General features: G+C 43.7%; 1 protein-coding gene across 1 annotated transcript; it reads right to left on the bottom strand.

The window, feature by feature from the left end:
• SNX7 (sorting nexin 7) lies at positions 1 to 27,145 on the bottom strand. The gene is made up of 9 exons (XM_062003556.1): positions 26,892 to 27,145; positions 21,249 to 21,431; positions 19,357 to 19,467; positions 18,792 to 18,956; positions 17,662 to 17,863; positions 15,592 to 15,791; positions 12,258 to 12,344; positions 7,229 to 7,381; positions 1 to 375 (listed from the first exon to the last, which is right to left on the bottom strand). Exons 1-9 carry the CDS (start codon positions 27,078 to 27,080, stop codon positions 295 to 297), a joined length of 1,371 nt encoding a protein of 456 aa, XP_061859540.1. The 5' UTR covers positions 27,081 to 27,145; the 3' UTR covers positions 1 to 294.
• Positions 27,146 to 27,900: the final 755 nt, after the last annotated feature.

Here is a 27,900-nt window from a genome sequence, read left to right on the forward strand (position 1 = left end):
TATTAAAATGGGGCTATTTTTACATATTTAAAATAGTTTATATCCAAATTATGCAATATTTATGAAAACAGTTGTATGCAAACACCTGCATAAAAATATGTCAGATCACAGCTAAGCAATAGAAAGCAATATATAGCGTGTTCCAAAATGTATTTCAGGACTAGAATACCTGAGTTTTCAATAAGCTGGTTTCCTGTTGTTAACAGTTAAATTTAATAGTGTATTTGATCTTGTGTAAAGCACTTCTTTGGGAGAAACTGCATGGAAAAGGCAGACATCAGGCAGAGATATTTCTCAAGTCCTGTCTTCAGAATCTTCTTCCACATGAAGATCCACTGCTTGAGATGCCAGGAATGACTGCCAGGTAGCAAGGCACTTAAAAAAGAAGCACAGAGATGTGTGAATGTGGCAGATGCATTGCTGTAACACGGGTAGCCAAGGAGAAAAAGAAGAAGAAAAAAAGGCAGAATAAATACACATTGTTACAAGATGCTTTAGTGGGACTCTGGCAAGAGCCACCTCTGGGTTCCAAAGACAGCTCAGGGATATGCAGATTGTTCCCCAGTATGCTGAGGGAGCTGTAAAGGTCACTCATAGGTAAGGGCGAGTGCACTGTGTGATAGCGTGGGAGATGCTCACCCTCATGATGCCCTTCTTTAATCTCTCCCTTTAGACCTCTTCCACACAGAAGGCACACTGTCAGGCACAGGCTGGGGGAGTGGGGACATTGTCATCCTTACAACAAGTGGCATTTCTCTTTATAATTGCACAAGGTAATTGTTTTATATGAAGCACCAAGAGTGTAGGCAGTAAAACAGAACTAAAATAACCCCCATGACTCCCAAAAGGCTTTAGTTCAGTTTGGCTGAAATGAGTGTTGGCAGTGTGGTAAACCAGAGTGTTGAGAGTCATGGCAAGGCTTTCACAAGCTAACCCATGGTGTGCTGATGCTTGTTGCCCAAGTACCAGGTTTCTACTGTTTCGAGTCTTACTAGAACAGAGCAGGCAAATCCATGCATTAAGTGTGTTGGTTTGGAGCCACTGAAAAAAAACCCCTTGAAATGGAAATGTTCTAATACAGTTTTGACTTACACACATATACCTATTGCTCATGACAATGCAGCTTGTTTGCTACTTACTGTGCACAGTATTTTTAATGAAGAATCTGAAGTATCATAGAATTATAGAATAGTCTAAAGAAGAATAACTAAGTCTTATGAAATGCCTCAGGAGGTATCTTGTTTTATATTAAAACCTAGACAACATACTCCATTTATCTGAACTTTGAATTAAATCAGTACCCTGAAAAGAGCATCATTTCCTAAATGAAAACTTTTGCCTATGTGACCTGTTGGACTAGATGATCTCTAAAGGTCCCTTCCAACCCCTACCATTCTATGATTCTGTGAAGGTATTCAAGCCCCAGGAGATTGCCATGCCTAGCTGCAATGAAACAGCCAGCATCAGTCTGTCATTGCTTAGGAGACATGGGAAATACGCCAGTGTTCATGCTGCCTGAGCTTGCAGCCACCTAAGTCTGCCTTAGACATTTCTAGTGAGTGACTGCAAAACTCTGCTATTAAATATGTAGATTTAATCATGTTGCACTAAAGAGCCTAGGTCCTGGTATTATTGCATATCTACATGCAAGCAGATGAGTGGGAGGACCTGCTAGTCCTTAATAATGTTCAAGTATAAGCTCAAAGAGCAAAATGAAGAAGACACACAGATGAGGTTGAATTACTGTGGGAAGGAATAACAGGCTAAGATTCATGTTGAGATCTGCTTTCTTCCTTGGCTTTTTTGAGAAATGTTAATTTGGAGTAGTAAATGTAAAATCAGGGAGGAATGCTAAAAGCAGTGCTAGCATGAACAGTGATCTGCAAGTGTTGCAAACTGAGTGCTGACTTAAAAGGTCTTTTTGACCTTTATATAAAGCGTATAAGGTTTGGTGATTCTCCCCTACTTCACTGTGACACTGTGGCAGCTGAGTCTGTCCAAGATGCCTGAGCTGAAACAGGCATCTTGGTCTTAAAATGTCAATGAGGCAGCTGCTAGCTATGTGTCTTCACTGAGGCACTCAGATTTCTGTCTGCTAGAGCCCAGCCTGGATTCCCATCCTAGAAAGCTGTAAGGCATGTCTCTTTTCCCAGGCTTTTTCTAGGTGTGGGACAGAAGTGATCCCTGTTTCTTGAAGAGTCACTTGTTGGCAGAGATGGATGGGTTTCTTCGAACCACAGTTTAATTTATACCATGCAACCCCCTGTTTTGTTTTTCTGCAATTTCAGTGATGTGAATTAAAATACATGTATCAGAGCTGGCTGGAGTGTACAAATGGCTTTCTGTTATCTTTGCAACACTGAGCCAAACTGCACATGTTAAAATGCAATCCCAATATGTTGCTTAACCAGATAGATGCTATCTAGTGAAGTCTTTCCAGACAAAGACACGAAGCGTTTCCCTTCAGTTACACGAGTGATGCAGTTTGTAACTTACCCTCATTTGTGTAACCAAAACACATCTTCCAAAATATAAGAGCAATGGTGGCTCATCTCCCTGTCAGACATCACAGTGCTGACAAGTTTTATAATTAACCATACCAAAACAAAACTAGGTCTCTGTGCCTTGGGCTCAGGCTCCTTGTATTGTGAAGCACGAACTGCATAAACAACATTTTGTTAGTGATGTGTATACTTCAGTGTTGTTACAGAATGGTTTTACTCCATTCTTCTGGGAGGCTGAAAATGAAGCTCTAAGTAGAGGATCAACCATCTTTCACAAAGGAGACAGAAAGGGGGGGGGGGGAAAGAGGAAACAAACCCAGGAAATTAAATGTGCATGCAGAGGATTGAAACTCATAATCCAATTACTTGGAAAAGCCTGGCAGAAGACACAAAAACCCCTAACTACACAGAATGAAACAGCAAGAGCTTCAGTAATGCTACTTTACCTAAAACTCTCTGGGTACTACTGCAGGTCACACATCTATTCTGCAACATGTTTAGAAACAGACAGCGAAAAGGTTTTCATATAAATGCATATCTCACTGACAACCAGATATAAAACTGGGATGTGTGGTAGGGATGATAACGGCAGCAGTGTGCCACGTGCCATGCGTGTCTTTGTTCCAGCTCTCTGACTTCCATGGTTGAAACCTTGGAAGTATCATTTATGGTGGCATTTTCTGGAGTAGAATCTGGAAATGAAGCCTTGTGTGTGTCTGAGGCAGAGAAAATACTTTCATAGTTTCTGGGTGAAAGGAAACAAAACCGAGTGCACTGAAATAGTGATTCCCACTAGAGATGTATGAAAAAGCCTTCCTGAAAGCATTTGAACTAAATGTTTCTGGTTGAAGTGAATGAGGGTTCCAGGAGGGATCCTGGCTTCAAAGTGACCTTCACAGAGACAAAACTGGCTCAGCCATGTGGGAGCTTTTGAAAACTTCCTGAAGTTTGTTAGCTGACTTCCCAGGCATTGGGAAAGTAGGATGTGACCAACCTGCAACAGCAGCTCACTCTTTGCTGCACCACCCAATGAGTAGTTAAATACAACTTATAGAGACCTCCAGGGCAAACAACAAAGCTCATCTATTTTTCTACAGCTTTCACTACATTAAGAGAGGCTTTGGACTTAGAGGGAAGCTGCTGTGATGGGAAAAGAGCACTGTTTTGCCCTAATGAATCTTTTAGGTTCATTTATGCCAGTAGAACAATGTAGGTCACAGAAATGAACTAAATTCTGCTTGAAATAGTTAAGGAAATCAGGAGACTGTATATATTTTTGGGAAGGAGTAAGCTGTGTCAACACCAACAGGAATCTCACTCTATCAAAGATAATTTTAGCTTTCTATCTGATTAAGCTGCAAGGGTTTAACAGGATTAGTTTGACATGAGAAAAATAAAATGGGAGGCTGTGCTTTAAAACAAAGAGTCATTCATGCACAAGAAAAAGCATGTTCCTTCAATGCCAAAACCAATTAAATATCATCCTCCATTGTGGGGAAAACCAAACCAGCCCTCCTGCATTTACTACAGTGGCTCGTGAGCTGTGCAAAACCAAACGCTGGTGTATTTGCTGGCTTAGCTAGTCTTTGGATTTGGCTGCAAAACCCAGCCACTTCTTCTGAATAGAAAAATGAGTGTTTCTTTTTCCTTGATGCTGTGAATATCCTAGAGATTACAGTAAACACATGAGAGAAAACAAAGCTAGGCAATGCTTCATGGCTATTGCTCTTTGAAGGCAGAGTTAAGCATTGCTTGGTTTGCTTGTGCTGATTTGTACCAGGGACACTTCAGACATGCCACAAATAATACTACCCCCACTAACTTTGTATCTTGTTTTGGTTTTAGTAATGCTGCATCTTTAGGGCTCTGCAGAGTATCTGTATCTAACTCAATGCAAACACTACTGGCGACAACGTGCTTTCTCAGCTGTAAGCCTCACCTTTCAGGCAGTTTGTGATTTTAGCTCTTTGGCTGAAATCTTTCAGCCTCTCCTGGACTAAGGTGTAGTGTTTCAGACAACAGTGTCACACCTAAGGCATGGGGAAGAGGAATAAAAGAAATGGTGTGGTGTTACAACATGCTTCCTTCAACTTTGGTCTGTGAGGCAAACAACTCAATGCTGTTTACCTCAGAAATATGAGTAAAGTTCTGAATGTATAAGAATTAAAACCTTCTCCCATTGTTCCAGAAGATCCTCCTTGTTTTAGCAATGCACTTGCAGTCATTATTAATACAGTATGGCATTGGCTTTAAGCCTTTGCAGAATACAAAGAGACTGAAGCATGTATTCAACTCTTGTCCATAAGCAAAGAAAAGGAAGTAGGGAGCACTGAATTCTTGAGACCAGCGACAGGAATACCAGATGATAAGTCAGTCATTGTAACACTTGGCTTCTAAATGACATTATATTTCAATCCATTAGAACAAGGCTTGTACATTATCACAGGAAAGCCTTCATTCTCACAGGCCTACAGAGAAGCACCCTGTCCATTTGCAACACTGGGCTTTAATTAATGTCTTTGTTACCATAGTGTTGAGAGACAAAAGGAGATTGGTGAACCACAGCTGTTGAAACAGGAACACTTCTTATTGAAGTGTATGAAATGTTAAGACAGTCAGTAATCTAGAAGGCTACAGAAATACCTCTGCTTCTTTTGAATTAGGAAATCCAGATAAATATAATTACAGGTAAGACTTGAAAGTAGCACTTCATGTAACGTGAATATTGATTCAGCTTAGGGGACACATATTCCTTTTTGCTACCTAAGTGATGCTTGACAAGTTGACAGCAGAATCCTTTCCAATGAGGAAAAATCCAAACCAATGTAAGGCCATACATATTATGAGAAAGGCAAAATAACACTATAAAAATACTAGTGCACTTTGACACGCTGCTGTGTTGGACTTGGTCCCACTGGCTTTAGTTTCATACAGCCCTAAGGAATGGGTTCTCTACGGCAAAAACCGCTGGAAAACATGAGATGTCTGTCTCTTGTTATTCTGGTTTTGACATTTAAGGAAGGCAGAGCATGGCCACTAACAGGAATGGCTCCTGGTTAGGTTGTGTGCCTGGGAAATGAAGTCAGCAAGACTCGAGGGGTAACGAAATGCACAGTGAAATGCACCTGTAGAGGAGGGAATGGGACACTGCTCATGGACAGGCATAGTTTAGTAGTTTACACAGTTTAACTGAGAGGGTGGGGAAAGCTGTGGAAAGGAGAAGCAGGTAACAAGTTAGAAAGCAAGAGATGTTTCCTCATAGGAGACGGACAAGAGAGCTGGGCAACAGAGTCATATCCATGGCATCCATAGTGTCTGGGATCATACACAGAACACGGCTTGGGAAAGAAAAAAGGCAATTTAAGAAGCAGCACTGGCAGTTACAGAGATAACAGAATCATTTCTGCAGTTTGTGACTCGGTGATAGTAACTTCATCTATAGTACAAGCTTTGGTGTTCTGAATTAAAACTCAAATCCAGCAAAAAGCCTTTCTAGACTTAAAAGAGAACCAAGGGATGATTTCTATATTTTGATTTAGCTAATCAGTCATTAGCAAAAGACTCCAATCTATTTAGCATCAGTTTAACATACGTATTGCTGATCTAGAATTCAGAGATCAATAACTGCAGAAAATGCAAGAGGCTGCCAAAAGCTTGCTGCCTGATTTCAGACAATATTGTGATCTTAATGTGTAATAACAGCTTGTCAATGTCCATGCACCTCACAGGCTGTGTGGTAATTAATGAGACTCCATGATCAAGAGCTCCATCTTTTCAATTATGGCTTAACAAAATGATTTGTAGAATGAGGCCACTGTCAGTGGCTAACGGGCAACCCATGCAAAGTGCAGAATGCAGGATTGGTGGTTACAGATACCAACATATATCTGTGGAAACTACTGGTTTATGATTAACAGGTAGCTTAGTGCATTCCATTTCCCCCCCACAATAAGAAGAAATGATTTTTAACAATTCAAGACACGAGGAATATTTCCAGAATGCTCACTTCAACCAACAACAATCCCCAGGAAGAAACTTCACAGAAGGCCTTGTTATATGTTTTCAAGTTCTCTTCCTTAGTACGTGCTCTTGTAAAAGGGAATTCTTACCGTGAGTATGAGCTGTGGTTAATGTTAGTTGAAAATAAAAATCTAATGTCAACCACTTTTCTTTCTTTCTTAACACATAAGCTTCAATTACACAAAGGTTTGAGTCATTAACTGTACACACCTACAGCCTTCAGGGCTTTTCATATTTACTTCTTAGAATGGTATTACTCTTTATCCTTGCAAAGGCTGATTATTTACTGAAAGACAACTCCTTACAGCAGTAGCCACAAGGGCTTCCCAAACGTTCTGTCTGCAATGGAGTCACATCCTCATACAAGACAATGGACACAAGTGTGAGCTTTCCAAAGGGATTCTTCATGTAGTTACAGCAAAAGGTTTGCAGCTGATGTGTAACCAAAAGACATGGTCCAAATTGCTGTGGTTAGTAAAACAAGAGTGCCCTCTGTCGATGCTGGGCTCGGGATCAGCCACTCGGGCACAAATTAAACACAATGTGGCAAATCAGGGACAACTGCCTCCCTCTCCCTGCAAAAGCTGAGTCTGAAATGAACACAGGGTTGAACTTAAATGCAAAAAAATCCTCTTTGCAGCCCATGGACTTCTGCACTGGAATAATGAATGAAGCTGTAACATTGCTATGAGAAAGTGTCTTACCTCTTCATAATAACGGAGATTGTTCTCAGCCACGTGAGTGAACGTTGCTCTCATATCACTTTGCATGTTTTGCTTCCACCTGTCCCAATCTGCTTTCAGAGCATTATTGGCACATTCAACTTTGTCTTCAAGTTTCCCAATCTCTTCTGAGAACTAAACATGAATTGCAAACATTAAAAATATTAGCAAACTCACCATTTCAAAAGTGATTGAAGTCAAGTGACTGTAGTGCAGATAAACAGAACGGCAGAACTTAGCACACAAAGTCATTCCCCAGCGACAAATTAGAGTTTTATTCTTAATGAGTTGCTGAAATACTACTAACAGAAATCCTAGACAAGAAATAAAGTGCTGCTGAAGATATTTTTATGGACTGAGAAGTGACAGTGTCTGGTAAGTAGCACTTGACAGTAATACATTTAAAAGGGAGAATACAGAGGAGGGCTTTGCTGAAGCAGAATCAACTCTACAAGTTAGATTTGGCTAAAAAACTGAGAAAACCCAGGCAGAATCTCTGATAACCTCAAGAGCAACGAGAATGGGAAGAAGACAGCAGAGTACATGAACTTTCTGATTTCTTGCCTGTTAACTTGCTGTCCTTTCTTGTGGAACTAGCCTCTGTGTGACTGTATGAGGGAGAGAGAAATACAGAAGCAGAGAAAGAAATTAAACCAGTGACTTCTGCACAGAAACTTTCACAGCACTCCAGGATCAAAAACCTTGAGGGCTGCTCTACAGATGTTCTTTTCAGAGACTTTTCAGCTAATGGGAATGAGTAAATGAACTGAGGCCCCCTCTTTAATGAATCTTCCAGTCCTCTCAACATTTTTGTTACCAATTGTCATTTACTGATCAGCTGTGTCAGTTCTGTCTGGCACTCAGTCACAGAATGAGGTACATCATCTGCAGCTACAGTGCAAATTCATCTGCTGGGACTGCAGCACGACTGTCTGCAGCAGGAGGGAGCTCAGGCAGAAACACCACCACCAAGAAGGAGCACCACACAGGAAAACTCATCTCCTTGTACTGTGTCCATTGCAGCTCAAGTCCCATCCACCTTCCTCTTCTCTGTGGGGCAAATTGGTTTGCAAATACCAAAGATGAATGCACACTGAATACTGGAAGCAGTGAATATTTTTAGATGATTTAGTGTAGTTTAATCTATTTTCTCCTTGCAAGGAAATAGTCCCTGCACAGATATAAGCTAAGCTACACACGAGAAGAACTTCTCCCACTCAGAAGTCCTGGCTGCAACAGCTTCTCCTTATCTCATTCTTCCTATCTTTGAGACATTTATTTTACAGTTTGTTACATTTTTTAGTAACTGTACATTTTTTCCATGCATGGTCACACCATGATGTGGACAGGCAGACTCTGTTCTACATCCCAGCCTGGATATGCAGTTTAAACATCACCCTCTAAAGTCCAAAGGAAACTGCTTTTGTATCAAGGCAAGGGCTGGATTTCAGTTCTAAAGACAGCATTATACCACAAGTACAGAGGTTTAAGATCTGTTTTCTCACCAATGAAAATAAACATAGATGCCACCTTCTTCAGCTGCCATGGCAGTAGAAACCAAAGAAGAGTGGCTGGTTCCCAACAAAAACATCCTCCAGTGTTTTCCTCATCTACAAGGTGTAAATTGTTGTCATTTATCCTGCAAATTAAATAGGATCTGCAGCCATTCTCTTGGATCACAGTGCACTGGATCACTGGATCACAGTGCAGCAGCTAAATGAAGTCTCACATCAGTGAGCCCCAGAGGAGGACAGCACAGTGCTAATCAGACAGAAAGCCAGGGGCAGGAGGTGGGAGCTGCTTGGGCAGAGTGCTGCCAGATAAGAACAGTGCTGCCAAAGAGACTTGGCCCAATAGCCCAAGTACCTGTAAGTGGCAAAGAATTTTCCACTCTCTTACTATGCTAAATAGTGTTCATTCCTATCTTCCACAGAAGTGAATCCTACAGCTTGGTGGTACTAACCCTTTTTAGCCTGGAGGTAAGATGCAGTTAGAGTCAGCATTTTGTGTCATTACTATGCAGTTTCAAGCCTGAGCACTAGAATCACTCAGTTAGCATTTAATGCTTATCTAGCGCTGTCGGGCACATTACACCAACCTTTTGTCAGAATCACTATTAGCTCTAGTGGCAGTACCAAAACTCCCAAACCACACAGGAATGCACTGGCACTGCTGTGTATGCCTTCAGAATGGGGCATGGGAACGATGGAGCCACAAACCCAACATCTTTACAGCCAGAGCTCTGGAGGTAAGAAAGGTCTAGAGAAGCAGGAGGATGCCAATGGTTTCTGTCAGAGCCTGCATCTAAAACATCACAGTCTTCAGACCTTCTGTGCTCTCAACTGCTGCCTTTGTGGACAAAACTTTGGAGTGGGAGACAAGGGTCTGGCTTTTTAGGAGCAACACAAGCAGCTTTCTAAAAGCTCAGTGGCAGAGGCACAGCTCAAGGAAACGTTTCCTTCGTAGCCAATGGGGCTGACATCTCGTGAGGTTTCATTTGCAGTTGCAGCCTATTTCAGCTGCGCTGACCTTGGGGATGTTTTGCATTCTCCTGCTGTAAACCTCCTGTTTGTTAAATCATTTCATGTTTGCTGTGACTAATGCTAAAGATCTCACAGCCTTTTATCAGCTCTAATGACAGTCTGAGATTCCTTATCTATGGTGGAAATGTACTTCAAATGAGATTAGAGTTCATGCCACTCATTGTCGGCACAATTTCTGGCTACTAGATTGCACTGACAAGTTCAGTCTGACATCTATGAGATCATTAGCAGCTACATGAGTTCTGCTTAGGAATAGAAAAGTGCCAATACAGCCAAACTCAGTGCCTCACACCAATTCCAAGAACAGCACCTGTGTTGTAACCACCTTCTCTTCTGAAATCAGTCTGGTTAGAAGTGTCAGCAAAACGTTTCAACACATAATAAAACCTAAAACATAGTGAAACACTGATAAAGAAAACACAAGTTGGTTGAATGGTTAAAAATAGCAGCACACCATTCTCTGTGGCACAACCAGCATGGACAGAAAAAGCCTGCAACTTCTAATTAAGAAAAAGTCTCAGAATGCAGCTGCCACTCAATTACAGAACCTGGGATTTTGTGATCAGATTAGACTGACAGACATCTGTTTCACTGCTCTCGTGAGGCTGCAAGGAGAAGCAGCCTCTCAGAAACAGGATTTGCTGAAAACAAGTAAGAAATGGAGGGGTTGGGAATTTAAGGCAAAGATCTGAACACATGGTTGTCACACTCTCTAAAGGCTTTTTACCAAAGCTGGAAACATAGAGTTAGAAACAGTGAAAAAAAGACCTGGTTGTGCACACTGATCTCAACATTTCACGGTAAGAGAGTTCAAACATCTGTTTATGGAGGGAACCACTGTCAATATCAAATCAACACGGTATGACCACTACTGTGCTAAAGGAAAACAGGCCTTGTTGTCTGTAACAGTTCAAGAAACAGTGTGTGTGCACCTTGTCTGGGGGCTTCATCACATTGGAAAAGAAATACATTCTCAAATGACCAGGTCCTGCCAGGCAATGTTCTGTTCCCTGTGGTGGACAGCAAGGAGAATGGCTGCTGAACAGCCTGCATGGAACTGGGATTCATCGCTGAATCGCTCTCTGCCACTGTTTTTAGCAGGTTGCCCACAAGCCCTGCAAATGGAAAGGGCTCGTTACAAGGGATGCAGCTTTAGTAGGCTGACAGGACTGGCTGCACACAAATAACTTGGGCACAATGTGTAACACTCCTTTCTGCCACCATAAATTCTTATAGAGTATCTGAGGTTGGAATGGATGGGTCATTCTCATATTCCTATGCTGGGCTTCTGTGCTGCAGGCTGCTGCAGGCCTGGCACTGCCATGGCCACCCCAGCTCCCTGCCTCAGCCCCTGCTCCAGCTTCGCATCCAACCTTACACCTAACCTAAGGACAAGGGCTGGAGGAACAGCAGAGGTAGCAGAGAAACAAGGACACATTAGAAAACACAGGCGGTGAAATGAAAGGACAATACATGCACACAGAGGTTTTAGTTCTGGAAAACAAGCCCAGAGGTATTTCCTTTCTGCAGTACAGAGAGGCAAAGTGTTACAAAATATACCTCAGCCACTGCAGGTATCAGACAGTGGTAATGTACTCTTATTTATTCAGCTCAGTGACAAGAATGTGCATTTCAAGTGCCAAAAACTACCTAACCAGCCCATCTTTACCTGAAAGCTAACAATGACAACCCTAATAAAAAGTGTCTGAAATGTCAAGGACTTTCCTTCTGTGATGAACTAAAAAGTTATGTGGTCCTTTTTATCTCTTCTTTACAGCATGTAGCACTTTGTGTGAACGCTGTGCTAGAAGGACATCACAGTTAAGCAGTCAACAGTGTAAAAAATGCCAATAGCCATCCCAGCAGCTCCTGGGACTTGGCCTGCTGAGCCCTGCTGATGCTTCTGGGGATGCCTGCCCCATGGGCCACCAGTTACAGTCTGACTTCACCAGAATGAATCAAAGTGTTTTACTGGAAATAAAGATATCCCTGAGCCCAACTAGGTAAAATAGAAACCTGAAAGAACAGAGTCTCAAACTTCTTATTTTAAAGAAGTTTTATGAACAGCTTTGCTTGTTCTAACCAGCTCCTCCCCCTCTCCTACATCAACAGAGCAGCAGCACTGCAGGAGAACTGCAGCAACTCAGCCTTTCTTTTCCCAGCCAGTGTGGAAGTAAACAGAAACACCGAGACTACCTTGCAGTACAGCCTGTTCTGACAAAACACAGCGGTCGCCCACGATTGCCACTTCTTTGCTCCAGCAGCCTATCTACGGAAGCTGTGCTTCTTTCTCATGATTGCCTTTGCCTGGCACATGTGGCTACAAAGACCAAATCTTTTCAGAATGAGAACTGTTGAGAGAGAGGCCAGTTCCAAAACATGGCTTCAGAGGACATGCTTCCTTCAGGGCATCATTTTGTGCAGTCAGGATAAGGCCTGGAAGGTTGCAGCTTTCTGTACATACTCACCAGATCCTTTTCTGTCTTTTTATTGGCTAAAGCATCAACTTTGGAGTCCAGCTCGCCTTGAATTTGGTCTCTCCTTTTCAAAACACCCTTAATAGAGAAGAGAAAAGAAAACAGAACAAAATAGACTGCATGAAATGTTTGCCATCAATCCAGGAAGCCATCAACCAACCTGTCTATTTAATAGATAAAGCAAGATCACAGAAGGACACCAGTTAATTATTTTGACATGACACATGGACTTTCTCAAAAAAAACCCCACTCTTAAAAATCATGAAGACTTATTTTTCACTCCCTGTATTTTAACTTATGTGTTTTTCAAGACATTCAGTAGGTCCAAAATCAATGCAGTAAGAATCTGCCTTACACAGTGTCATTGCTAGTTGCATGAGAAAAGCGGAGCAGTTTACTTAGTATCAGCTCAGCTTACTATGTATTCATATTATAAAAGAGCAAAGTGAGCTTGCCAAATGTCATGAACAAAAGTATCTTCTCTGAGTAAGACTTACAAGTAGAATAGATGACTAAGGTGGTAAACTAGGCATTACTGTAATGGTGAGTTTAGGCTCCAGTATTATTGTCTAAGTGCCAAATGCAGTTCAGAAAAATCAGATAAAATGATCATGCAACTGATGGGTGTTTGAACCCTGAGACACCTGTGTGTGCTCTCAGCATGTGTCATTCTTACCTCCTTTAAAACTGTCTTATCGGGGATGGGATCTTTAGTATCATGTCCAAAAATAATTAGAAAGGGGAAGGAGCATTGCTTATTAAGCTACAAACCAGGAATGGTGTTAACAGATGAAATTGCCATTCCAATGCCCAGTTGCTCTGGGACTTTGAGGAAGCCTTACAAATGTCCCTTTGCCTCAGTCTCCTCCTCTGTACGAGCCCACTCGGTGTGCTTATCTTGCAGAAAAGCTGCAAGGCTTTAGTCAGGAGAGCAGGGCATACATCATTCCAAATCTCCAACCCTTCTTTCACATTACCTTGCTACAACTGGTTTTACAGCTTCTTCTACATACACTGAAGAGACTTTCAGTATTCACCTCTAGCACAGTGCGTGTTGAAACAGCACAGGGCACAAGCAGCTCAGCCTTCTCTAGCTGTTTGATTTGCCTGAGTTCCCTTTGAGATGGTGTCACTTCAACAAACACAGTAGAAGAATTTAGGAGGTTCATTTTCAAATAATTTTTCAATGTTTCTTCTTGAAGAGGTACTTAGAAAAAAATGGTAAACCTGATTTTGGACAATTGTGAGTAACAGAGTAGCAATGCCTGCCAATGCTCTCAGTATGCCAGGATATCCCTTGGTTAGAGAAACACAGAAAATGTTTAGCTGTAAGCATAGAAGCAAGTGAAATATGTCTGCAGCAGCTTTCCTTCGTGTTGCAGATGCTTTCTCTGTTTGTACTATTTCTTTTGCCTCTTTTAAAACCGTTTTATTGTCTGTTGGGCAACTTTAGTCCCAAATACTGCCTAAATTACTAAATAAACCCGATTATTTTAATATTAATGTGTGACAACTATAGACAAGTGCTACTGCTAATGGCAGACAGACCATGGTTTTAACACCTACTATTGTACTTTTACAGCTTTCTGGTGTAATATTTAATGCTATCCTGCCACAAAACCCTCAAATAATTGTATGTGGACCCATAATCAACTTACTGCTGCAGTTTGTGCCCTGAGGCACAGCAGTATTCTGCACTGGTTCTCTTGAGTCACTTAGGAAGGAGCCCATCCAGATGTAAATATTTTAGCTGTGAATTCCTCTCCTCCCCCACTGCTGAAGGCTGAACTCCCAAGACTAGAAAACAGAAGGATTGTGTTGCACCTCCTTCTGCACTTCTGTGTGTGACAAAGGTTGCTGTGATGAGGGCTTAAACAAACCTGTGAAAGCAGGTCTTACTAGTGTGTGACTTCCTCTAGTCTATTTTTAGTGTGAGCAGTAGCTGCCTCTCCAAACTGCAAGAGGGAAGTAAGCTGTAGGAAAAGTAAAAACCCATGGTGAATGAGAGGGAAGAGACAGTTGTAGAACAGGAATGGCTAGTGGAGGAAGAGTTTCCTCTGGACAGGACCTCACGGCAGCCCAACGCTGTGTTGCAAGCGTTGCAAGCAAGAAAAAAAAGATGCAAAGGGCAGCTGCTGCTTGCAGTGTGTGTGTGGAGAGGCAGGTAGTGACTCTGGGCTCTGTCCACAGAAAGCCCTCTGTGCTGTGGGCAAAAAGGAATCCTTGTGAGCCAAGCTGCAGACTGGAAGGCACTGTGCAGGCAGCATCTCCTCAATGGCATGCAGGCTGGGATTGCTCGTGGGTAATGGACTTGGGAATCATAAGTAGTCTGGAAGTGGGGGAGAGGAAGAGGACCTGCAGTAGCTAAAACAGGGGTCTCTTCAGACCTTTAAGCAAAGCAGTACCTGTCCCCCATCTACCTGCATGTAAATCACGAGGCCTATGAGACACAGGACATTTTGTATGGCCTCTCTTTCAGTGAAGCTGGTTTTAACGAGAGCAGTCATTGCAGCAGTAGTCCTTAACTGCTCAGTTAACTGGGGTCTTGCTCTGCCCATGATCTGTAACATGCTCTCAGCCCCTACGCAGAACCCACGTCAGTAAGGCAAGAACAGACACTGCAGCTTGCATTGCTCAAAATCAAGACAAAGAGGGGTTTGTAGACATTCTGCTTTCTGGAGGCAGCAGGGTGGGAATTGTGACATGCTGTAATTCTGTTGATTATCCATCAGCACTGAGTTTATCAGCTCTGTAGTCAGATTTTTTACATTCTGCCCAAGTGTAAGGAAGATACCTACATCAAGGGAGCTGAAAGCAGCAGCTCATGGCAGAGACTAACACATGCTTATATAATGGCACAGGAACTGGAAGTTCCCTGCTGTTCTGGAAAAAGAAAACATAGTTTAGGAACATCTCCTAGAAAGGGAAAAACCTCTCCACTCCTTTTCCCCCACACAATCTGTTCCCCGATGAGTTCATGTTTCAGTAGTGTCAGAGGAGGTCTTTCTCAGCTCTCCCCAAACCTTCCTGTGTTCCCTCCCCTCTGCTATAATGCAGAGCTCTCTGAAGATGGCAACACCAGGCACTCTTGAGCATAGACACCGAGGGCTATCTGAGAGGCAGAACCTCTTGGTTAGCAAGAGAGACAGGACCGGCAGGGTTCCCTGCTAAGGGACAGCTACCCTGTGCTCTGCAGTTCAGTCACAACAGCCAACACAGGGACTGCAAAATCCTTTCAATCCATTACGAATCCTCCTCTAGAGTTTGTCACTGGACTAAGCCAAGTTTTATATACAGCCACAAGCAATCCTTCAGGAAACCTTACCATCAGAATGTCAGTGTAGAGGACGTACTCGTGTAAGACGGGGAGTAGGCTTTCCGAGAGACCTGCCATGCGCCTCTCCGTGGCCTTGCAGCACTTGTCGATGCAGCTGGCAACACCTTTCAGGGAGTCTGCTATGTCTTCTTCTGATGCTGACCAGAGCGTGTGGATGGGGCCGTATTCCTTCATTTCATTGAAGTACTCTTAACAGGAACATACACACACGTTACTGTTTTGTTCAGTAATAGATGTCTACGTGATACTAACCTCATATTTACTGTGAACAAAGCAAGAGACTGTGCCTAAGGTTTAAATCTGCCCAAATGACTGAGATAAGTAAATGGAAGTGTCTTGTTCATCAAGAAACAAATCAATTAATGTATTGTAATGAAGCAGTTCCTAGAAATCTGCCAGCAAAAAAAATAATGCCCCAGTCAAAAGGACAAATGCAAAAGGACAAAAGGACACAGACACCCACGTAGACCTGAAGGGTTGTATTCAGGTCACCCAATGACCTGAATTCCTTCACATTATCTTCATACAGAAGGAGAGGAGCCATGGCAGCCCCAGCAGCAGTTGGTCTGACTTGCTTCTACTGCCCTGAATTCCTTTGCTGCAGTAATGCTCCGAATCCTGTCTCAGTTATTAAAATTAGCAGCCTTGGTATGTCCCAAAAGCTGCAGAAGACACACTGAAGCTCATTCCAGTTCTGCAGGTATCATGTCCTACAGCAGTTTTTATTAATCTAAATACAAAGATGTCCCACAAATTATTTCCCTTATGTCCATGTGCTAATCCCTGAGCAGAAAGAAGGTCCAGAATTCACTGTGCATCTGGTAAGGCTGAACTTGGGCAAGGCTGGACGTGACCTGGAAGCTGCGTGCTCACAGGGGAGTGCTGCCAATCCACTGATCATGTACTGAAAACACAATTTCATCACAACTTCATTTGTAATGAAGAAATGCCCAAGAAAAGGGACAAAGCAGCCCTGGGGCATGGAGAGTCTAACTGAGAATCCCATGTTAAGCTCCTGCAAGCAGGAAATGTTCTCTGAATCACAGCTATCAACAGCACACACCCGGGACAAGGCAGCCCTGCACACAAGTACTCTGCCAAGAGCCATTTGTAAAATGCAGAAAGAATGTGCAACCTACAGCATTTGAGAGCATGCCAAAATTCATAAGGTTTTCCAAGAAATATTTTGGCACCGATGCCTTGAACCTGCAGACCTCAGCCAGCCAGTTCCCCTGCAATGAATGATATCAAAAGGAACTCTTTTCGCCAACATCCATTTTCCTTTTGTAAGACTGCTCCAATTTAGCAGAGACACGCTGAGATCTGGCACTGCACAATCAAGCACAAGGGCTCAGCCATTAAAGAACACAGTGCAGCTCTTCAAATTATGTTATATAGACAAGAAAATCCCTCAAGTGCTGACCAGTGGAAATTCTTCTGAATAGGCCTAGTCTGAGGTCAAGGTCAATCTCAGAAAGTCAGTAATTTAGCCTTCCAAGTAGGTGTGCAAACTGCTGTTACTTATGGAAAACATGAGATGAAGTCATCCTCCTTAAGAAAACTTGAACAGGCACAGTTTCCCCTGACAGAAACTATGGCCAACAGCAAAGCTATTAACAAAAAATAAAATCTGCCTGGTCAAGACAGAAAACAAGGTACAGAATGAAATGAAAGAGGAGACCTGGAATGTCAAAAACATTGTGCCAGTGCGAGATGGCACACAAAATGTAACTGTTCACATGGCACTGAAAGTATAAAACAAAAGGCCATTTCCAAAAAGCACAAGTCAAAAGATAGCCACACTTGCCACATTCTCTTCTAAGTTCCTTATCAAGTAGTTTAATTGCATCTTAAATCTCTTGCTATCAACAAGTTCTATAAACTAACTTGAAGGTCTGTCAAAACAATGCCCGCTCTGAAAAGCACAGTATAAACACACAGCTCCCTGTTCCCCTCCTTGCTGGAAAGAGCATGTTGCCTGGCACAATGAAAACGGATTTGCTTCTCCAATATATTCATTTCTTAAATCAATAAAACCGATGCTTGTTTCCTACTTACCCCTTTGTTCCTTGTAAATTCTGTGAGCTATCTTGTCCAGCACGTTTATTTTCTGACTGAACGTTTCCATATAATCGTTCATTTCTGTAAACACCTCGGGGCGATTTTTAACTCCTCCCCTTACTGAGGATGCTACAGCTCTGACCGTCTGGCCCACTCTGCTCAGCAGCCCAGGGCCCTGCTTCTTGTGTGAGGAGAGTTCCTGAAGGGAGAACACGCCGTGGTTACCGCCAAGGACCTTTGGAAATCCTCTGCAAATAATGCATGCTCTAAAACCCAGAACTCCACATGTAAACCTCTGTGTGTATTTCTAGTGCATAACAGCATTGTGAGATGAGTGTCGGAACAGTGCCGGTGGCGTGCACTGTTCAGCTAAGCCTGAGACGCAGCATGCCGTGGATCACGCTCACACGAGAGCGGTTAAAGATGGCAAAGGACCTTTACCCTTCCCCTCCTTAGGGTGAGCTGCCTAGTTTGAAATTTAGCCTTTTGAACAGGAGAGCAGAGGTCACGATTGCAGAAATAAGTCATTGAGAAAAGCAAACAGTGTTCCTACTGGAAGAAGTAATCCATCTATTTATTTGTGTTTTTGGTAACTAGAACAACCTTTGCTGTGGTTCAGAGACGGGCTTTTCTGAGTGCAAAACTCCAGCTTTCAACCAGACACATCCTGTAAAGGTACGGCAGGAGATTCAAAGGCTGTAGTTTACTTTTACGAGGATACTATAGCTTTAAAAAAAATAGCAGCTGAAAAATGCAATCCTGGGCCAAAACAGTAATTCAAAATACTCCTTTTCATGTCATCTTGGAAGCTTATGTGTATACCAAAAAGAATGCAGAGTTGGAACACTGTGAATTTGCCACAGAAAGCTAAAATGCAGCAACTGAAGCTGCTTTGGAAGGTACAGCAATGTTTGTGACCTCATGTATGATTACCAGCAACACAGGAGAAAAGGTTATCTTGGGGGATGACTATTCCATAAGTTCCCCATCAATCCCTGCCTCCTGTCACCTCTGTAACAAGCCATGGTGGGAAGCTATGGAATACTGAACTAGGGAGCCTCCCAACATACTCTGCTAACACAAGACGTGGCTTCACGTGACTGCAAATCAAAACAAAGTCGTTTTACCCAGGCCTGTGCAGTCAGGAAGACTTTGAAGTCCTCGTGGAAAGTTAAAGTTGGGTGATCAGCAATCCGGTTCAGGAATTTATGTAACGCTTTTCTTCGAGTCTCAATGAACTCATCACTGAATCTTTCCACCATTCCTTTCATGATGAATTTTTCAGGCAGTGGCTAAGGAAAAAAAAAGAAGAAATGTGTTGTACAAGGTGCGTAACACTGGGTGTACTGTAACAGTTCTTCTACTGGCTAAAAAGCATAGTTATACCTTGTAAAACCCACTATGCAGAAAGCTGTTACAAAGTTATGGTATTCAAGGGTGGTATAACATGGTTCTTGTAGCACACAGCGCAGGAGAGTGCAAGTGCAACTAAGGAGGACAGAAATTACTGCAAATTCCTGCAAATGGCACAATTACAAACAGAAGAAATACCTCTATGGGCTTTTAATTATCACATACATATAAAGCTAATGAAAATAGGTTGGTTCCATGATTGTGAGACTTCAGAGGCTGAAGAAAGACCTCACACATCTTATAAACAAATACAAATAACTGAAGTTTTAGCAAACGAACAGGGATAATCAGTGTTGGGTGGGCTTCTTCAAGCTTGCTCTTCAACCAAAGGAAATCCTGGTACCGTCTTCGAACTTCGTATTCACTGGAGTCAAATTCACTACGAGATGTCTGAAAACCAAAGGCAGAAAGAACAGGCCTGGGTTAGAACAGCAGAGGAAAAGAACAAGATACTTTTAGATTCTGGAGAAAACGGAATGCTTGAAGGGAATGCATCCATGATTCTCTTTTGCTTGTTAATTGCTTCTTGTTTTTTAAAGCGCAGTGATCGACTACGGGAAGGGATAAAACGCATCCCATTTTAGAAAGAAATCAAAGTTCTGTTGGAAAATAAAAAGGAAAAAGAAAAGCAAGCACTAAACTGCTTCAAGTAATTATCCTGCCACAGTGTTTCCAAAAGATTTCAATCAACATTTCAGGCTGGCATTTTCCTTTCAGCAATCACAGTTGTGTTTGTTACTTTTAGGGTCCTTCTTTAAACCTACGAGTGAGGAAAGTCCATCTTTTAGCATTCTGGAGAAGACCCCAAATAGCTGACATAGGTCCTTGGGATCTGCTGACATCAGTCAACAATCCTTACTTTCAAAGCATGAAAACTTCAGCATATCCCAGCAGTAACACTTCCTGTGCTGCTTAATGGATTCTGCACTCCATCATCAGTTCCAGATTTGTAGCCCTTTGTTAGATTTGCCAACAAACCTTTAATGCCTAGCAAAAAAATGCTTATTACAGTGTTGCAAAATTGTCAGGCCATGAGATTTTGTTTTATCACTTCTCTATCTTCTAGAATCGAGCCACAAAGAGCCCGTGTTTTCATTAAAGCAATGCGTGCTGCTTAGCATTCATTGTTGCTCAGAGATTCATAATGCGATGCAAGTAAAGGCTAAAAACCTCCAAACAGGCTTTTGTAATCGAAACATTTTTGAGGGTTGAATACAAATTTTTCAAGGTATGTGGGAGGAATTCTATTACTTTATCATCAACAACCAGCACTTCAAATTAAATACGATAAGAGAGGATAGAATAGATAAAAAGGCAAAATAAATCCACCATACTTGCCCGAAGAAAAAATGTTCCCTCGTCTACAAAAGCATGCATAAAGTGAAAATCATTGCTGGCAAGCTAAGAAAGATAGCTCTCTCCTACTCTTTAAATATTTTATGAGGAATTGATATCTCCTCTTATTTAAGGATGAATAATTCCCATTTGAAAATTTGGTTTTAAATGAATCTTTTAAAAAGAACTCAAAGTAAAATAAATTAATAGTGCAATTCTCCAAATGCAGCCCGCCGAGTATTTGCTGGCAGTCCCACAAGAGCTGGCTGCTCTCACAAGGCTGACTTTCTGCCTTACTTCCTGTAAATAATTTGCATTCAGGACAGCTAAAAATACACTTTGGGGTTTTTTTCCTAATATTACTTTTTCATTGGAGAATTGTGGCAGTTTCCCCAGAAATCACATGCAACTGTAAACGGGAAACAAACGTGCCCGTGATAGCGAGAACCCAACAGAACTGAAGGTACCACGTATGCAGGAGTGCTAGCCTGCAAGTGATCCAAAAGTGAGAAATCCTTGGGCTAACAGAGTATCTTCAATCTGAAACATTCCTTCTGCTGTCTCACCTTCCTGCCGGAGATCACAGCAGCAAATGCTATTCTCACACAGAACACTTTTTGCCATGTAAGAATCATTAGCTTTTTCTATCAGCATAATAGCCCTAAGCACCTGTGTTTGGAGACTTACACTGCATTTGTTCCAGATTCCACTGCATGGTTTCATGCAGTTTTGGTGATCTGTAACTCGTGGCAAAGTCAGAGTGTCATTTAAATGTAGTAACGCAGGAGGAGAGATAATGCCACGGCTGTTAGTCATGACCAGGGACAGATGCTCACCTTTGTGACCACTCTGTATGTAATAAACGTCTCAATGGCTGTAATGTGGCTTTCAGGGTCATCGACTGTAATGAAGAGATCTCTTAATTCTGGTTCATCTTCAAATTTATACTGGTTTATCATCGATGAGGGGGATATTGGCATTGAAGGACTGAATGAGTTTACCTCAGCCAGGGATGCGTCCTACAGATAAGACACGAGAACATCCGTATCAACACAGCCCTGTGTACAAACTCACACATACAGACACGGGTGGCTCATGCTGACATGGCAAGCCTTTTCAACTACCTGATTAAAATGATAAAACATACAGCTGATGAAAGAATTCTGTAGTACATGGCAAATCCGTTATCCTTTGCGGTGTCTCCTTCAGTGAGGATGTAGGAAATGACATTTATTCTAGAACTGGTGGAAGAACAAAATGCTGCCATTTGAGAAGAATGTTCTGCATAGCTAGAGAGAGAACTTGCCTCTGAAATGTCAAATCAGTTATGAATCCAAGCACCCAGTAACTGCATGGGATACTTACCAGCTTCATTGAAACTGTGAGAAGCCCGTTACTCAGGACTTAGCAAGCTTGAATTATCTCTAATAACCTGAACAGGGTAGATTAAAAGCTATGATTTTAAAAGAAAACAAGACAAAATCCAAACCATAATTTGTGTTGGAGTTGGATAGTTCAGTTTGCAGATAGTTGAAAATAAACTTTGAAATGAAAACGTTTACAGAGGCACAATTTAAACAACCAGCCAACGAACCAACCAAGCAACAGTAAGTAAAGATGCAGAACAAATCTGCTGCTTGATTCTGAAAAAAAAAGAAGTCAAAGCACAGTTTTGCTGGAGTGGAAAGCCACTTTGTGATAGCATCAACCACTTCCACCACAGCTCTCCAAGAACATGTCCCTGTAGCAGCTGCTTCTGCTTGCTGTGCTCAATGGTGATCACTCAAACGAGAAACAGAGTGGAAATTGGAAACAGGAAAGAAATCTCATTTTCTTCCTTAAATGCAAGTCTGAATGAGACCTACTAATCTGAAATCTTGAAGGATACAGTAACTAGGAAACTAAATGAAATTCACTGGCTCCATAAAAGAGCATAACAAATGAATAAATCATTTTTAAAATACAAATTGGGGCAATTAAATGACTGGATTTGTAGATATCACTCATTTTATACATTTTCTGTAGTATATCCAGTGCAATGAAGTATTTTCATAACAAACTTTAAAATTAATCTATTTTATAGATGTTTTCTAAGTGTAATTGGATGACACTAAGTACTGAGTGGCAGAGTTGGCCTTTCTGGTGCCTTGCTGACTCCAGCACAAGGAGAAAAGGGGTGTTGTCAAAGGGAAACCTGCTCAGATGCCAGGAGTGGCAATGTGCCAGCCCACACAAACTGGAGGCATCCCAAGGCCCATCTCGTGTGAGTGAAGAGCAGTGCTGCTGAACTTAGGGAGAGGGGCTTCTTTTTCCTTTGACTTCAACTGCACCAAAACTTTGGAACACATTCTGTCTTGTTCTTTTCCCACCTCAAACCTCACTGCCTACAGCCATCCCTCTCCTTTGGATTATTCCCACCAATACAGAGTGGAAATTTGCACTGAGAATTATGCACAGAAAGCACTGATGTACCAGTTGTCCTCCCATCACTTAGGGACAGGATGGAAGACCAAAAGCAATACTTTAAACCTTATATAGCTGCTTCCTTGTACACCTGTAAAGCCTTTCCTTGTCACGCAGTGTGTTCTCATGCACAATTCCCATGTGGGTACGCAGCCAGCGCTGTGCTGAGTGGCACATGTGAGCACGTAAGGGACTTGAATGGCCATATAGCTTGAGGAATAATGACTCTGCAAGGCTAAACTGGAGCAAGTCAAGTGTGTTTCATACTTTCTTATTTTCCATGGGTCATTAATACCTTAATGTTTTATTCCTCCTTCTAGGTCACTACCAAAAATTGCTCTACAGAGGCAGGTTTCTGAAAGTCTATTTTCATAGGGAAGGGCTTAGGAATATGTGGTTGGTGAAATAAAATGCAGGGAATAAAAATCCACAGGATATGCAGGTCTTCAGCTCTGTGTAATACAGCTCTAGTGCTCATCTGCACAGGAGTTAATGCATTTAAGTTTTAAACAAGCAGCTGTTTCTCTTTGTCCTCATGGTACTTCAGGTTTAGTTCCAGCACTGGAGGTTTGTGTGATAGAAGTCTGACGTAACAGAAACATGGCGAAAAAAGAGATAGTTTTCTGTACAGCTGTAATTGTGTGGTGGGAACTGTGTTTTTGTGTGCATATAGACCAGGGCTCTCACTCACATTTGGCTGCAATGGGGCAGGAAGACTCCAAAATAAATAAGGGAAGGAAAGCAGTGATGCAGCAGGAGCAGCCTGAGCACACAGCAGAGCCTGCAGTGATTTGTAGAAGATATAAGGCACCCAGGGGGTTGCCTAAACACCACTCCGCCCCAGAGCACAGATCCTTGACTCAGGGTTGCCTCCACGCCTCATCCCTCCCTCACTCCCTCCCAGCAAGGACCCAGAGCCAGCAATCTTCTGAGGCCTGGGATCCAAAGCAGGACTGGAGATAAAGGATGTGGTGACAGAGTTTGTCTTACTAGAGAATGGCTTGGTTGGTGGAGCATTTGTCAAAGGAGCAAAGAGATTCAGGAAGACAGAACAGTTCCTTAGCCAAAAAAGTCACTTATAAATCAGCCAAAAACTCTTAATCAACTTGTTTTGGAAGAAAAATTCTCCTCTGTGCAACTCTGAAGTGGCACAAACGTCTTCTCCAGAGACACCATTAACTAAGATTTCTGTAATCAGGAAATGGAGAAAACCACTGTAATGAGTTTGAAAGAAGAACTGCTGAAGATTTCAGGTATTAACCCAAGTGCTGACACCTCTGTCAGCACCAGGTCACTGTATCAGCTAGCAAGGAAGGCAAACATTAACTGCACAGGTTTTGTGGTATGTGTGGCACTCGAGACTGTGAAACTAATGGAAGAAAGCAGGTTGGAGACATTGTATTTGTGTGACTCAGAACTCAGCCTCTGCTAAAACAACCTCAGAACTCTTTCCATGGTAACAGGAAGTGGGATGAAGTGAAACGCGCATCACGCCATGAAATGCTTTATCAGAGCTGCCCAGGAAGATGCCAGTCTGTAACAGCTGAGCTGTGTCACAGGGTACCAGGTCAATGCCTTAGCACACTCTCAGGTTAAATGGCTGTGAATTTTCATAAAATAAAAGTCCCACGTTTGCCTCTTGAGTAACTTTGGGTATTGAGGTTGACAGTTTTTAAGAACCTCATTTGTCACCATTTTGTTAGCTGGTACCTTTCATTGGCTAAATGGAGAGGAATGAGGAACCCTGCACCACTCCCTGACACACAGCAGCCTGGCAAACCCAGCTTAAAACTGGGTGGTCCTGCACAAACCCCAGTAAAGTACAGTTTAAAACACAGTAGTCCTGCACAAACCCCAGTAAGGTACAGTTTAAAACAGGGTGGTCCTGCACAAACCCCAGTAAGGTACAGTTTAAAACAGGGTGGTCCTGCACAAACCCCAGTAAGGTACAGTTTAAAACAGGGTGGTCCTGCACAAACCCCAGTAAGGTACAGTTTAAAACAGGGTGGTCCTGCAACAGTATGTTATGGGAAAATTTGGTTTACAAAACTTCAGTCTGAAGCTCCATTCATTCTGTCAGTTTCCCTTGAATATAGGAAACATAAACAAATGGAGTGTAATCTTCCATCAGCCTTGCAGGTTCTCACCAGCTCTAATCAGCCTTCACGGGCGAATTTCAGGTCTATTGGCAACCACTAACTGCAAGTTTCTAGGCTGGGGAAAGAATGCTGTATTTTCACATAGTATGACAAATACTCCTGTTTGCAGGAGTAAGTTACGTGGCAATGCATTAAGAGCAGTTCAGATTTAATGTATGTATGAAATATTTGGCGTGAATCCAGGCTGCATAAGTTTAAAGATACAGATATTTGCCATAGAGCAGCCATAACTTGTATCAGCTACACTTGCTTTTATTTTGTACTCCCTGGAAGCATCACTCTTGACAAGGAAGCAGCATAACTGTTGCCATGCTGTACTGATGGGCAGATTACCTGCACATAGACCTTCTCCTGAGCTCACCTAGCAAAAGCAAAAGGATTCAGAGCAAGAAACAGCTAAAATGGTATCTTAGCACTGCATGTTCAGTGAAGCACTCCTCTCTTCATGAGGCAAATGAAGACTGGTGCTTCTCTAGAAAACCCGTTATGCTTAAGAAAAACACAGGTAACTGGGTGAAATTCAGCCTGACCTCTCACATGTTGCAGACCTTTAAATCACCTAATAGTCGCTTCTGGCCTTAAAATGCACATACAGTCAAAGTTCAATGCATAGCTCCTAAGAATGAAGCTTTTATTCCAACAGTTTTATTCATGCAGACAAATATATATATATATACACCTATTTTGTTTCCTATGACAATTGGTCCTACCAAAAACACATCTGGTGTCACATTTTCAAACAGGAAACATCTGTTTCTCTCCCAGTGTCACACAGCAGTTCTGAAGTCTCAGAAGCTGTGCAGGGTCTCAGCCCCCTCATAGAATTTTTTTCCACTTCATCTATCTGTATATTCTTGCGCTTTAGATATTGCCTTGGTAAGGCAAATAGATCCAGGATATACTCTCTCCTGTAATGGCTCAGAAGATAAGAGGTAAGTCTCATCTTAATTGAGTACCAAATGCCAACTGCTATAGGTGATAGCCACAGCACACTTCATTGATTCCATTAAAAGCAGCAGTGGCACCCATGTACCTACCTAACTCTGTGCTTTCAAGTTTGCAGTTACACTCCTTGTATTCCTTTCATCAAAACAGAGATGTTATGTGATGCCATGATTCTCCAGCCACCTATGTGATGCTGTCTGACTTCTCTTCATCTTTCAAAAGAAAATTCTATCCCAAACTTGAAAACCTCTATTTATATTTAAGTACAGCTGCAATTACTAACCGGGACTGTCTATTTAATTTACTGATAGAAACACTCAACAGCCCGGGTTAGAAGGGAACTTGAAAAAACGTCTGGTCCAGCCTTTTATGGGAAAGGGTAGCTTAGGTGAGATCATCTGACACCCTTTCCAATCACTTCTTGAAAACCTCCAGGGGACACTGCCACGTCCCTGAGGAGGTTGTTTCAGTGAACGGCTGTTCTCACTGTAAAAAAAAAATCACCTTTCTTATTTAAAGAAAAAAACGTCTCCCGGTGCACGTCAGCATCTAGCCTGGAGAAAAGGATACCGACATGCCACATGGCAAATGTGACGACAAGGTTACAGCGAGTCCAGATTACTTTGCAAATGGAAGGTAGGAACAGACAGGGCTTGCATGGTTCCTCGAAGTAGCAAAATCCCCTTTCTGTATCCAAGCAGAACGTCACCCGGGGCTCCGCCGGGCTGCCAGCTCCGGCAGCTGCACACAGCAGGACGGGACCTGCCCTGTCAGCGCGGGGCCGGCGGGCAGAGGCGGGGCACAGATCGCCACGATCGCCGCCGCCCGGGGCCGTCCCGTCCCGTCCCGCCCGCCCCAGCGAGCGAGGAAGCGGCTGCAGCCCGCCCGGCCCCGGCGCGCCGCGGGCCGTACCTTGCTGAACACCTCCAAGTCATCCTCCTCGTCGTCCAGCGCCAGCACGTCGGCGGCGGCGGCGAGCAGCGGCTCCCGGGCACCCGCGGGCACGGCAGCCGCGGCCGCAGCTCGGGTCCCTCCCCCGCCGCCGCCGCCGGAGGCAGGCGGGGGGAGCAGCGGCGCCGGTACCCAGCCCTCCGCCTCCATCCTGCCCTGCGAGCGCGGGCGCCGCCGCAGCCGCTTCCCGGGGGCTGCAATTGGCCGCCCGCCCTCGCCCGCCTCCGCCGCGGCCCGCCCCCGGCCCCGGCCCCAGCCCCAGCCCCGGCCCCGCTGCAGCCAGGCCCGGCCTGGGGGGCGCGCACAGTGCGCAGGTCTGGAAGCGGCGGGAGGGCCGTGCCGTGCCGTGCCGTGCCGTGCCGTGCCGTGCCGTGCCGTGCCGTGCCGTGCCGCCCCGTCCCGTCCCGTCCCGTCCCGTCCCGCCGGGGCGGGAGGAAGCGGGAGGAAGGGCCGTGGGGCTGCGGCTGCGGAGGTTGGCCGGGAGCGGGGGAAGAGGCGGTGGCTGCTGCTCGCAACGCTTTGGCGGAGGCGTGGGGCTCGTTGACGCGGCGGCAGCTCCCCGCTATGGCCGTCCGCGGGGCTGCCGGGGCCGGCGCCCGTCGGGCTGCGCTTCGCCGCGCTCGGTCAGCCGTCCGCGGGGCGGGCAGCGCGCAGTGCCCGGGGGAGGGGACCCGGCCGAGCCCCGCCGTTTGCTGCATCGGCACTCCCAGGCGTTCCTTCTAGCTCTGGGCGGTGTCTTTGTTCGCGGTGGCCGCGCAGGCTGCACACGCCACGGCCCCGCAGGGTGAAAGCGAGCCTGTGTCTCGCCGTCGGTTGTAGCTGGAGGTTTACTCCTTCATCGTGGGGGCTGCTGTGCTTTCTGATGTTGAGGCTAGAGGTTACTTTGGGGTTGGAAAGCTACTTGTGAGGACAAACCGGCACCACGTCACATTCTGTGCTGAACACAGGAGCCTCTGTGGTGCCAGACGTG

The sequence above is a fragment of the Colius striatus genome, chromosome 10 (genome assembly GCF_028858725.1).
Source record: "Colius striatus isolate bColStr4 chromosome 10, bColStr4.1.hap1, whole genome shotgun sequence".
Taxonomy (NCBI): domain Eukaryota; kingdom Metazoa; phylum Chordata; class Aves; order Coliiformes; family Coliidae; genus Colius; species Colius striatus.